The sequence below is a fragment of the Podarcis filfolensis genome (genome assembly GCF_964270895.1).
Source record: "Podarcis filfolensis genome assembly, chromosome: 6".
In the NCBI taxonomy this organism is placed as follows: domain Eukaryota; kingdom Metazoa; phylum Chordata; class Lepidosauria; order Squamata; family Lacertidae; genus Podarcis; species Podarcis filfolensis.
Genome location: NC_139609.1, coordinates 40377008 through 40390448, shown reverse-complemented (window position 1 = coordinate 40390448; position 13441 = coordinate 40377008). Strand labels below are relative to the sequence as shown.

Sequence of the window (13441 nt, the reverse complement as noted above, 5' to 3'; positions counted from 1 at the left end):
TAACCTGGAATCTTGGTTAAGTCAATACATGGTTTAGCAATACCTGTCGGAATTCAAGCCTTAGTCAGAGGAATTGGCCACTCTCCAGGTGCCCGGCTTGGATTTCTTGTTGATCTCCCCCGTCTCGACTCCCGGCAAGACAAGGCCAGATCTCTATCGGCGATCCTCCTCAAACGTGAGAAGAACACAACCACTCCTCCCCTTCCATCCCCAGGGAGGGGAGAGAGACAGACAGAAATGTATTTACATGCCTTTATTTCTGTCTTTCCCGCAGTACAGAGAAAACGTGTCTGCACTCTCTTAACACCAACAGCAGAGAGAGAATAACTCCTCCCATGTACTTCCAGTACAGGGTCATGTGACACTCTGAGCTAACTTCCGGTGCTCAGTGCACAGAATAGACTGTCCCTTGTTCCCACGGTACAGTCCCAAAACATCAACATCCTGTTTGGCTTTCCAGCCATCTGGAGCACTCAGCCAGCATTGCTCCTTTTCGTAACAATACCTGCACCACACTGAGCTACGAGGATCAAGGAGGAGCTAAGAAGGTGAAAGCTCCACCCTGGGAGTCAGCACATTTGTGTGGCAACTGTAAGCCGTGGTCTGGCTCAGCATGATATACAAATGCAGCATCTGTAAATAGAAATGCAGGGTAGTGCAAGACTCGGGGAAGCACACACACAACGTCTGTGCTGACTGCAGAGAGACAAATGAAAAACAAAAACAAATTCTGCTAATTATGCATAGATATCCCACCTCAAGCCTGCATTTCCATATATGAAACCACCATGTGGCGATTATCTTGCTACTTGCCAGAGGGACAAGCTACAAATTCAACAGGACTAGGCAGAAGAGGGGAAGAAGGTCAAGAGAGGAGGAGGCAGAAAGGTGGGGTAAAGACAACAAAGAAAGGAAACTGAGCCACTCAGCTATAACCCATCTTTATGGTCACAATACACTCCATACATTACGGAGTGCTGGCAGACTTAAGAAGGAATCCCATCCATTCTGAAGGAGCTCCAATGGCCCACTAATTTTCCTGAGAAAGATTTAAAGGCATACTTAATTCTTGAAACTAAAATTAATGAGATTTAAAATGCTTACCTCTGGCTAAATTGCGCACATAATATTTTAATAAAAAGTTAATCAGTAACTAAATATGCTGACCAGATGATTTTCAAGAAAAAGATATTTTAAAAAACCAAGGTGGCATTTTCATAAGCAGGTTCCTTTAAAGTTGCTTGTGGTTTGCACCTATTAAAAAAAAGACCTTGTCGCCACTAGGGGGGAAATGCTCAAATATGTAAAATCTCAAAATAGAAGAGTGAATAAAAGACAGTTGAGAGATAAGTAAATTCATCACACTAAACATAAGGCTAGTGTTTGGGGAGTTGCGTAGTAGGCCAGGTCCAAGGTTCTGGCATTAATTTACAGGTCGCTTAACAGCTTGGGTCAAGGATACCTCAGGGATCCCTTATATTCCTGCACAAACACTGATATCTTCAGGGGAATAACTGTTAGTGACTCAGATGCCCAGCTTCTATCCACAATGACTGGTTTTATGGCATGTATCCACAAGGACCCCTTCATTCAGTATTGTGGGCCCAATTTTATGAAACTGCCTTCGAGTTGAAGTCAGACAAGCCTCCACCCTGTTGAACTTCCAGAGCCTACTGAATACATTATTTTTATTATTCCAGCAGATTTTCTCAATGAATTCTGATTTTATAGTTTTAGCTCCTTTCTAGTCTTTGTATTCTGTATACCACTGTGATTAAGTGGAAGGCTGAGCCGCATGAGAGACTTGGGAGCAGAAGCAGCAGCCCGAGTTTTCTAGTATGGCATGTTTTCGTGGGAAACAAAATTATTGATCATGAATGAAAACACAATGTGGAAAACCTCTCTGTACAAAATAATAAAGCTTAAAGCAAAGATTAGTCTGCAAAAGGCACTCATTAAGGAATATAAGAGGGTATACCTAGTAAAGTGCATGGACACCTGGAAGAGACTGTTGAAAGTAAACACAGCTGCTGCTGCTGCTGCTGCTGCTGCTGCTGCTGCTGCTGCTGCTGCTACTACTGCTAATTACCTGTGTGCACATAGGAGATGGATCCTTGAGTGATGTCATGTTGAGAGAACTTCTCCACCACAAAGCCATCCTTTTGAATAACCCCATGCTTTGGAGCCCTGGCAATCATATAGATGAGTCTGGAGTCTTCACTGTCAGCATCTGTTGCATAGAGGTATTCAGCCGTGATGAAGACTCGCTTTCCTTCCAGGCATTCCAGACTTGATCTTAAACCAGGTTGCAGCTCTGGTGGCTCATCATTTACAGGTATGATCTTGGATGAGGGAGAAAGAGGAGACATAACACATGGCTGGAAGGAAGGCCAAGAGACTGTCTGAATGTCTTAAACCAGTGCCCTCAATTAGGATGGCATATCCAAAAATTCCACAGTTGTGTCTTGCAAAAACTGCAATCTGTCAAGTGCTTGCTTTTGCTAGATTGGTACATCATTCATGTTGGCCAGCTGATCTACAACTGCGCTAGTTCTTTGATCAACATCAATATTTTATTCTGAAGAGTCAAGTCTCTTCCAGGCCAGTGGTAGCATGGATCCCCAACAAGCATTTTATTGGCCGCTGTTTGTCACAGTAGTCACAGGCAGGGGGCACAATTCCCCATATTTGTACCTAGCAGGGAACTGAAGTTTGTCTTAAACCAAAAGTTGAGGAAGAAGGAAAATAAACTGAGCTTGAATCCTGACTAGATGCAGGCACTCTGGGCGAGTGGTTCTCGTGCCTAAGAAACTGGCCTCTTGCCGGCTGGATGAGGTTGCAGGTATGTAGCTTAGAAGTGCTTCTGGATCCAGCCCTGTCACTGGAGGTCCAGGTTACCTCAATGGCTAGAAACACCTTTGACCAGCTGCAATCAGGAGAATTTGACCATCGTAGTTCAGGCATGGTTGACTTCAAGGAGGAATTACTGCAATGCACTCGATACAGGGCTTCCCTTGCACTTGATCCAGAAGATGGAATTGGTGCAAAATGCTGCAGCACGGCCACTGACAGGAGTGAGACCCTGTCACATATAACAACCCTCCTCAGAGACCTAGACTGGTTGCCTATTTGCTCTTTGATCTGCGGAACCGGCACTGCTACAGGTGCTACCTAACACTCATTCCACACATTTAAGAAATCCATCTTTTACTATGGCAGCACCTACACTTTGGAACTCCCTGCCTACTGACACCTTCAGCTTACGCTTCAGTGCTACTGTTTACTTGAACCATCTTTTTAACCGTTTTCAACTTTCAGTGTACATGTGTCAGGCGTTGAGTATCCTCTCCTCCCCCAGTAGCCTCAGAGGCAAGAAGAACAAACAGTTTGTATTTCATGGTTTTTTATTCAGTCATCTGGTTGCAAGACAAAAGATCCATGTCTCCACGCATAGGAGACGTTGGCTACTCTGAGTCCCTCTTCTTCCATCCCCAGCAACATCCTGAAACCCTACGGAAAGTGACAGGAGGCACATCCCTCTGCATTCTGTTCTTGAATGCGGAGGGACCCGCAAGCCCTTGGACTAGGAGGGTCTCCCATACTCTCCAGGGAGGTCTCTGCTGGCTGTTCTCTCACTTCTCTCTCTTCCTCAACTATCTCGTAACTAGGCATTTCCTCATTCAGCTGTACATCATCCCTGTCTCCCTCTCCTCCTGAAACTGCTGGAGACAAGCAGGGAGAAACTTCCCACCCCCCTCCTCTTCTGAGAGGAGCCAATCAGACTGAGGGCAGATTTCCCATTCCTCCTGTTCAGTCAAGTCCCTGACAACGTGTTTTATTTATATGAATGTAAACCGCTTACAGGCGGTTCTTCTTCTTCTTCTTCTTCACAATCAAACAGTATACAAATTTGTTAAATAAATAAATCCACATGGTTAACGCATAGCATAGCTCATGCTGGCCCTGGAACTGTCTATCTACCATGTAAACATGTGTGTGATTTTTAGGGACCAGAATTCCACAAATAATTGACCCAAATTATATTAAAATTGCCTCCCTACACACATAAGTGTACTCATGTCTGAAAGTATGGATGCCAATTTCAAGAAAATGCATCCGCATTGTGCATGATATGGAGCCCCACTGAGACAAAAACCCCAAAGATCTAGGATTCAGCATAGGGTGGGGTAGCATGCATTAGAGAAGCGTTCAGCTCATGACTCCTCATTGCAATGCAACTTCAGTCATTTCCTGTCCTCTCCTTTCTCCCCCCTTTATATATCTGGCAACAGTCCTGGTTTTAAATATGTAGGTCTACTGCAACGACAACTAAATTGGCCTTGACTTGGTAATCTGGAGGCATCATGAACCTATTTAATCCAGGCATAAAACCTAATCTAAATAGAGAACTTGGTGTGAATCTAAAGGGAATATTAATGAAAGTTAAAAACCTACTTGGTGAAGCTGAATAAGCCAGTACGTGATTAATACCTTTCAATTATACGCTGGTAAAGTTCATTGCTGAGTTGGTTATTACCTGTACTCTCAGTGTTCCATCTGCAGTGTTAAATCCATCTGTTGCTGAAAATATTATTCTGTCTTCAAGGGTTTCTGAACTGTCATGCTGATACCTTTTAAACACAATTACAGAGGAGTTGGGCATTCATTCATTAGAGGCTGGAACAAGCAAGCTGGGAAAGAACAAGGGCCATCAACTTCCATATTTACAGCTCATAGCCTTGACACACTTGGGTCTTGGCCACATCTCCACTTGAGAGAATCTGCTCGGCTCTAGCAGGATTCAGTGATGCTAAATGAGTTACATCAGCTGGTGATATGGGAATATGGCAATGACCACAATGCATTTTTTTCTTTCTTGGAGAGAAGTCAGAGATAAGGAACAGCTGTTGCCTTACTCTGACATGCATCTACATGGGAGCTATATAAACAAACTCAGGTAACAGGAAAGATTTGGAACATGGGAATCTGCTCTATACTGAGCCAGACCATTGGTCCATTGTCTACAACAGGGGTGTGAATTTCTCCCCAGATTACCCCCACAGATATCCCACCCCCACCCCCAGGCCACATCTCCCCCCAGCTCTGCTTTTGCACCTGGCTGGCATTTGCCTTTCAACTCAGATCACAAGAGTGTGCAGAAGCCAACCTACTGCACAGAGTTGACATGCATTACTCTATTAAGTTTTACATCTGCCCCCCTCCCCTGGCATGTGACCATCACCACCCCACCCCAGAGGTTGCCCAGAAGGGAATGGGGCTAGAAAAGAAAACCTTTTCTTGAAAAGGTTTCTTATGCCTGGTATGCTCTGGCTGACAAGGGCTTTCCAGGATTTCAGACATTTCTAGCCTTACCTGGAGATTCTGGGGATTGAATTTTGGACTTTTGGCATGCTAAGCAGATGTTCTGCCACCGAGTTAGAGGACTTTGCCTTCTTTAATTTGATTACTGAAGACCAGAGTGGCAGTGTTCAAACTATATTCTGGGCAGCCTTGAGATTCCTTCCTCGGTGGGAAGATCAGTCATGGCAGGTAAGCATCCCTTTAAAAACCCTCTACATTTAAGCTAAGTTCTAAAACCAAAATGCTGCATTCCTTTTCTGACCGATGTGTTAGATCGTGGCGGCACGTCCCATTTTGTCGCTTGAGGCAAAACAGGAAATGCCACCCTGCCCTGCCCCTGCTGAAGCATCCCTTACCTAGGTTGCACTGTGGTGGCATGACTTGGCAAGGATGGCAGCAGATTCCATTGAGATCTCACTGGAAATTGGTGCCAATGCTGGTGCTGCTTCTCTGCCGTGCTTTGAAGCCCCGACTGACAGAACATCAGAGAGCAGCACTGCACTGTAAGCAATGTGGGGCAGTTTGAAAGCTCCCCTGCACTATAAACTTCAGAGCTTCAAGGAGCAGCATTGGGAGGGAGGAGAGGTTTCCACTGAAATTGCTGCTAAAATGGAGATTTTCCTTCATTTAAAAAAGATTTCTATTGAAAATACTCTTCCCTCCAGGAGCAAAGGAGCCATTGTGAGATCACTTTAATCTCCCAATTGTTCCTCTGAAACTACACCCTTACCTGCCTCACAGATGACATCATGTATGACATCATGTGTAGGTTGGTGTGTGTGGCTTGCCCAAAATGGCCTTGTAGATCAAATGGGGAGGCCTGGTGGGCCTAATTTGGCCCATGGACCATAATTTTCCCATCTCTGTTGCAATCCTTAAAAAAACAATAGCTAAAAGAGTGGATCATGTTACTGGCTCGAGCCATTATATACAATACATAAAAAGATTAAAATTACCGAACTTTGGAAGAGTGTAAATCCCAAAGGGTAAATTTATCCCCTTCTGACATAACAAGTCCATGTAGCTCAACGTGTCCATGTAAAGGCAATTTCTTCAATTCAATTTGGATATCACTATTCTTAGTGTCCACGTCTGTTACCATTAGATGCTCTCCAGTGATGAATGCGCTAGTACCTTCCTCTATTTTCAGATGATTGGTGAAAATCTAAAACAGTCATAAGCTCACAAAATGCACTCAAGTACTTCAAGACACAGCATGCCAATATACATGGGATAAAATCACAATACAACTATAGAACAATGAGAATCTGGAGTCTGTAATATCAAGTCAGACTACTGGACCATCTAACCTGGTGCTGCTACAGCCTACTACAGCTGGCAGCCTCTCCAGAGACTTCAAGGACTTCTGAGTTATTTCTAGTCGTTATATTATAAATCCTTTTATAAATCATGCTGGGTTCTGGACTTCATCTCTTACACATGAAACCCTATGTTCCACTAATGAGCCTTCCCAAAAGACTGAGGTGTGCATAGCAATGTAAAGGCAACTATAGCTGGGGAAATGGTAAACGAAGCCACCCAAAAACTGCTGTGTGGTCGGCCTTTAGCTGGGATTCATGGTGAAGAACTCAAGATTACTGATTTCATCCTGAATTCAATCCTTACTAGGGATGGATGGAACTGTCGATTTGGTTTGTCTCCATTTTTCCAACTGTAAGCTCATTTCACTGTACTTCTGCATGAGTGCGCTTTTTTTTTTTAGTCCTCTAAAAGTCAACATTTTAGAGTGCATTTCTCATAATATACACACAGTTCCCACTATCCAAATGTTTGTTATATGAAAATTCACTTATCCAAACAAGAGGAAGTAGTACCCAAACCTTGCACCACAGATTCAGATAGACCTGCATGTAGTACTGTAAATAAGCAGTATTAAACAAGCCTTACTTGTTTCAGTGTTACTGGTCCATAGCAGCCATTTTGCCAGAAACCATGGAGGGAGGCATTATCTCCTCCTTTGTTTGCCTTTTGTGAGGTTTCAGAGGGTTTTACTGGGTTTCCCCTTGTTTTATCATCGTTTGGGGTCAAAATTCCATGTTTGGGAATGCATTATAAATTCTCCCATAGGAATCAATAGAAAGTGTTGATTCGTTTTATGAACACTTGCCTGACAGATGATTTCTTAAGAACACATTGTGAGTGAATAGCAAGACTTGTATGCTCTTTTGCCTAATATACACATTGCAGGCAATTTTCCTAATATACTACATTTTTGCATGTTATATTAACTGATACGTATTTTTAAGGGCACTTTCTACACATTTTTCAGTTGAAGAACTGGATTGCAAAATTCAGAAATGTGTACATTTCAAAAGATAGCTGTGTTTGGGTTCATGTATTGCCTTAGGAAGTGGAAATTAGCTAGGTTCACATTAAAATGTGAACCAACGTGAATTTCTCTCCCCTCCATAAGCCTTACCTTACACCAAACCCACTTCTCAGGCTTCTAGAAAACTTAGGAAGGATTGAGTAACTGGAGTATTCTTCAAGCTGGCTTATAGTTTGTGTCCAAAAAGCTATGAGTCCATTTCTTGGAACTTTACAGCATTTCCCAAAAGCCAGCTGGCAAGCCTAACCATTACCTTCAGCATGTAGCTGGAAAACCTGTGCTAAAAAGGACGCTAGCTCTCTCAGGAGGACAATCCTTTTAGGAAAGGCATTTAACACTGGCAGGTGAGCCATAATATGTCTGACCTTGAGTCATTAATCAAACAGCAGGTAGGAGAAAACCATTTAAGATGCACTTGTTTTCGTCGTGCTGCTCATGGAATGCTGTTCTTACAGAGCAATCTCATATACTGATAATTTAAAATACAGGGCTGCCCGTCTTCCTCTTGGCCTCCAACTCAGAAGGATAGAACACTTTCCTAGTTTGTTTTACTCGTTACAGAAGATTTGGTATCTTTCAGTCCTGATATTATTGTCTCCTAACAGGTACCGAGGCAACTAGAAGGCAAAAGAAAGCCATGGGCTACCCAGTGATGCTCAAGGGAGACTGTGTGGAAAGGTGCTTTCTCTTTAAAAAGGGGAAAGATTGATACCTCCCAGGAATTAAGAAAAAAAAGAAAATAAGCAGAAACACTAGATACGTAGGTCCAGTTATCTTGAATTCAGAACTGAAGCTGCTTTAAGCTCTGTCCTAAAACTCCAGCAAAGAAGCTTTTCTATTTCATATGAAATGCTCTCTTCCCGTGTGGTGGTTTTTAAAGTCTAGAAGCTTATGGATTTGTGGAAATAAGCTAACCTACATAACGAGCAATTATTGTGACTGAAGCCGAAAAGGGCACAGTTAGAAGGATGACTTTGAGAAAACCAGCTCACAGAATGGCTCCAGAGGTACTTAAAGCATTTTATAGGGTTTGTTGTGGTGGTGGGTTTTTTTTATATATATATAAAGGAACAGGGGGAAGGGGAAGGAGAAAAGGAGGAAAGCTGAACACACCGTTTTCCATTTGAACGAACCCTTAAGTATTATTCGGGGAATAGAGTAAATAATTTAACACTGTAAATCTTTCCACTTCCTACAGCTGCCTGAAGAAATCACAACACATAACCCAATGAACTCAGCCTCTTGCTCTGTTTATGTATTTCCAAATGAAATATTTGTGAATAGGGAAAGCAAATAATGCAGTGATAGTACCAGGAGAGCAGGGTGACCAAGGAATGAGCGTGGGGCAAGTACTCTGCACAATCTGTGTATGATTGTTTGTTGTTGTTGCTTTTAACAATTTGAACTTGGAATTACATTGGCTTCTGCATGGATGGCAATCTTTGGTCTCCCAGTTATCAGAAATAATAGATTGTTGTTGCTTTTTTAAAGAGTTTAAGTGTACCCTTGTAGCAGATCTGCAAAGTTTCTAATACCACGATCATTAGGAAAATTGAAATCCGCCATCCAAACAGGGTTTTAGCTCAAAATAATCTGAAGGATCCAGAACAGAGAAGCCTCTTGTTTATTCAAGTGTTTATTCTTTTAACACCATTTCAGTAGTTCTATGAAAGGAGTTTTTTAAAGGGAAGGGAAAGGCCCCATTTTATTAGGGTTCAGGTCAAAGTTGTTCAGCTTTTTTTAGGGAGGGGGAAAACCCCATTTTTGCATTATTTTGGGGTCAAAGAGAAACAGCAACTCACCGAAAGATCACTGGGGGGGGGGCGGGCGGGACAGCCTCGGTTTGTAAACTCTGTCTTCCATTCTCCAACAATGGAGGGCAGGGCGAGGGGCCGGGGCCACAAGGGGGCCAGCGATCAACCGCAATTGACCAAAACCTCACAGGGATCGACCAGTAGATCGTGATGGACCTGTTGGACATCCCTGCTCTACAGCATGGATGGGGAATCTGTGTTCCTCAAGATATTCCCGGGATTACAACTCCCATTATCCCTGACCATTAGTCCTGCTGGCTGATGCTGATGGCAGTTGGAGTATAACAAACTGAGGAGAGTCACAGGTTCCCCACCTCTGCTTTACAAGCTTAACGATCATTAAGACGGCATCACAGGCAAGCAGTTAATTAAGATTCTTGATAAATACCTCAGGTGCTTCATCATCCACAGGCATCACTGTGATGTTAAAGAGGAGACCAGTCATCACTCCTTCCTGCTGGTCACTGACAGAGAATTCAAACTGTACAAACAATGGGTCAGGGCCCATCTCCATCAATGGGGGCATGTATGCCACTTTCATATGCGTTATGGCATGCTGGTTGTAGGAAATGGAAGTGATTGCATTGCGTGAGTCTCATAAATTTAATTCTCCACTTTGCAGCTACTGCAACCACCCAATTCATTTTGTCTTTTAATCATATATCACTCCCTTAGTGCATAAGCTGAGAGATGTCATCAACAGCATGTTAAACAATGCAGCAGTAAATTAGGTTCCATAGCGTATCAAAACCAGATTGCCCTTGTGATTTTCAGTTGTTTTCCAGGGCTGATAGGATTTGGAGTCCAGCAACACCTCCAGATACTCCCCTTCTACTTAATTACACAGACCCACTGTGAGGTGAGTAGTCTTATCATGTTCTAGGTTTGGGAAGTAGAATTCTTTAATTTTCCCTGTAGTGGTGATGATCAATGATCTAAGCAAAGTTGGGACATGATGAGTTCAAAGTCCAACCTGAAACTTCTAGGCTAAACCTCTCTGAAGTTTGGACTTAGCTCATTGGTTTGGCCTTGGGCCCAGCCCTTTCATAGCTATCCTGTCCTGCTTCCTAAAAGGGGAGGGGGCTTCTGTAACCTACAGCTGCATCGTAGTTCCCAAGAAAGTCTGGATCCTCATTACAATTCTGAAGAATCATTGCACCCAGGACACTTCGTCAAGCACGCTCTGTATAACTGTGGCTATTGGGGTCTCTGAGAATGACAGATCACAAGGGACTTGAAGCAAGACAACAGTTATTGTTAGGTCCACTTACCTGTGTGAAAGATGACAGGAAAGGAATGGAAGAATTTTTCACAAAATTTTTCATGCTGTCTGTGAAAATAAGCTTTCCTGCATCATACACCCTATAGAACAGGAGGGAAGGGGGAGAATTACAATTTTTAATATATATTTAAAAGAGTAGACATGTCTAAAATTGACACGGACTGCAACAGTATCTTAAAACACACTTATTGGCACATGAGCTTTTAGGCTAAGACAATTGACGCATCTGTATGAATTAGTCTCAACAGTTGGGGCAAGCATATTAAATACAATAGAGGAAAAGCAGTTTTTTCAGAGCAAATTGAAATGAATTGCTAGAGATATAATATATGGGCCAGAAAGTGTTAAAATTCTACCATGTAACTAATAAAGTGGGCTTCACATCTCATGGAAGTTCATGTTGCAAGACTTCTTGGACATTTGCACACTAGACTTTTTCTCTAGTATGGAAACCCCTATGACACCCATTTACTTCTCAGAATCCAAATTTTGTTCCTCCTAAACCATTGCATTTTTTATCTTCCAGGTCTCCTCTTTTTTTCTTTTTTTGAAAGAAGAATATGTATGTAGCGATTTTTGAAGCTTCTGTCCTCATTTTAGTTCAGCCAGCCTTTCCAGGTGCATGATGTAGTCCCCCTGTCCCAGTTGGTTTGGAGGTGTAGCCTGGTGGAATACAGTTTCCCTTTCCTGAGGACCCTCTACTATTACCTTACCTAAAAAGCTAGCCCTGCACTAAGTACAAAGGATAGCGAGTCTTGCTACAGCTTCAGGCCAAACTGAAGTGACATTGACAACACGTTTTGTCAGTGTCACTTGCCTTGAACTAGCCTCCAGAGATTAAGAAGTGGGAAGTTCATAAATCTCTCCTAAAGAAACAACATTTAGTATGCACCATGTCACACAGAGAGACACTGCTTTCGATGGGAAAAGTTGATATTGCCCCCACCCCCAATTCACTTCTGAAATCAGTTCTGCTATGATTTAGGGGTGAGGCCTAGGGGGCGGGGGGTGGGGGAGAGAAGAAAGGAAGCGAAATTGACTATATTTGTCATTCTTCCTTTACAGAGCAGAGTACTCAAGAGTTCCCTCAACAGTGGCTGCAGGCAGGAGCAGTTCCACGGAAGAATTATTTCCACTCCCTGGGAGTGGGTGAGCTTTTACTACAAAATGGGTTAGTTAAGTGAAAGGAGAGGTGAAATTTACCCAGCGTAGGTATCCGTCCTGATGGAGACTGAGACTACTTGTTTTACAATTAGCATTCACCTGAGGATAGCAACACCTGTATTGTGTTAATGTACACACAAATGCCTTTTCGCTTAGATACATCCTTTGAGAGTTTCTTCCTTCGTTGATGCATAGAGACTTACATACCCAGGGGAAGCGGGAGAGAAACATGGCTTTGTAACTGTATACATAAGTTGGCTGTCTGGGGATTCAGCATCTGTAAAATGGAGGTGGTCCTTTGTGATGTGTGCTATCTCTGTTTCTTTGACCACAAGGTGCCTTATTGTCCCAGGGACTTCTTCTGGCAAATGGTCTTTCACTGGCATGATGTGAATCATCACAATCTATAAGACAATCGCAAAACCCTGTTTATTGATCTGTTTCACTTGTATACCACCCATTCAATAATGGGATGTTTGCGTAGACAACGTAATGGAAAATATAATTTGCAATAAAAATCCGTAAAACAAACAAATGTCTCAAAGCAGAAAGCTCAGTCAGGAAAAAAAGCACAAAACATAATTAAAACAAAAGCAGCATGAAACCCAGCAAGGGGAGCTTAGTGCAAAAACCTGAAGCACTTAGATTGTAATTAAATGGCTTGGGAGAACATGGATATATGCCTTAAAAACAGCATTTACTGCCTGACAACATCTTGCACCACCATATAAATCACAAAGATTGCCTAAGTGTAGCATCAGGTACTCATATAGTTTGTTTTTGTGGTCTATCCAACGTGAAGAATAACCAAATAACCTTTAGTCTTTAGTGTCAGTTCCAAATTGTTTTGATTAATAATTCAGGAAGCCAACAGTGCTACTGCAGTTAGTAATATAAAAAGAGAAGAAAGGGTATGAATTATAACATTTCTTTGAGCAAAGATGGTTCTCATAGAAATCATCTTCTCTGCAAGCTTCACTTTGTGTGTCATAAGCTTCACAGTGTTTGCACCATAACACACACACACACAAGGCCCTGTAAAGAGGCGACATCTTTGTTCAAACCTTCTTCTTGGGTAGTGTCAGATATACAAGCTGAGGAGTACCAGGAAGACTGTGCATAACATAGATCAGGGGTAGGCAACCTAAGGCCCGGGGGCCAGATGCGGCCCAATCGCCTTCTCAATCCAGCCCGCAGATGGTCTGGGAATCAGCGTGTTTTTACATGAGTAGAATGTGTGCTTTTATTTAAAATGCATCTCTGAGTTATTTGTGGGGCATAGGAATTCGTTCATTTCCCCCAAAAAATATAGTCTGGCCGTCCACATGGTCTGAGGGACGGTAGACCGGCCTACGGCTGAAAAAGATTGCTGACCCCTGACATAGATGGTATCTGAATTAAGCAGAGGCAACAGAACCAGAGCTTTTGCTGTTGGCCACATTGCCTGCAGAGCTCTGGAGATTTTGGAGA

The 13441-nt window shown here is 42.8% G+C and overlaps 1 protein-coding gene across 5 annotated transcripts in view; it reads right to left on the bottom strand.

Moving 5' to 3' along the window:
- The window catches only part of LOC310765776 (FRAS1-related extracellular matrix protein 1-like), a gene marked incomplete at its 3' end in the record, with an annotated part of 128109 nt that overhangs the window by 95476 nt on the left and 19192 nt on the right, over positions 1 to 13441 (bottom strand). For all 5 annotated transcript variants that reach the window (XM_083621208.1, XM_083621209.1, XM_083621211.1 and 2 more), the window contains 6 exons: positions 12179 to 12375; positions 10797 to 10887; positions 9914 to 10081; positions 6318 to 6526; positions 4538 to 4631; positions 2090 to 2342 (listed from right to left, as the gene is read on the bottom strand). In XM_083621208.1, coding sequence (XP_083477334.1) covers positions 2090 to 2342; positions 4538 to 4631; positions 6318 to 6526; positions 9914 to 10081; positions 10797 to 10887; positions 12179 to 12375 — 1012 coding nt within the window. The remainder of the gene's footprint in view (positions 1 to 2089; positions 2343 to 4537; positions 4632 to 6317; positions 6527 to 9913; positions 10082 to 10796; positions 10888 to 12178; positions 12376 to 13441) is intronic.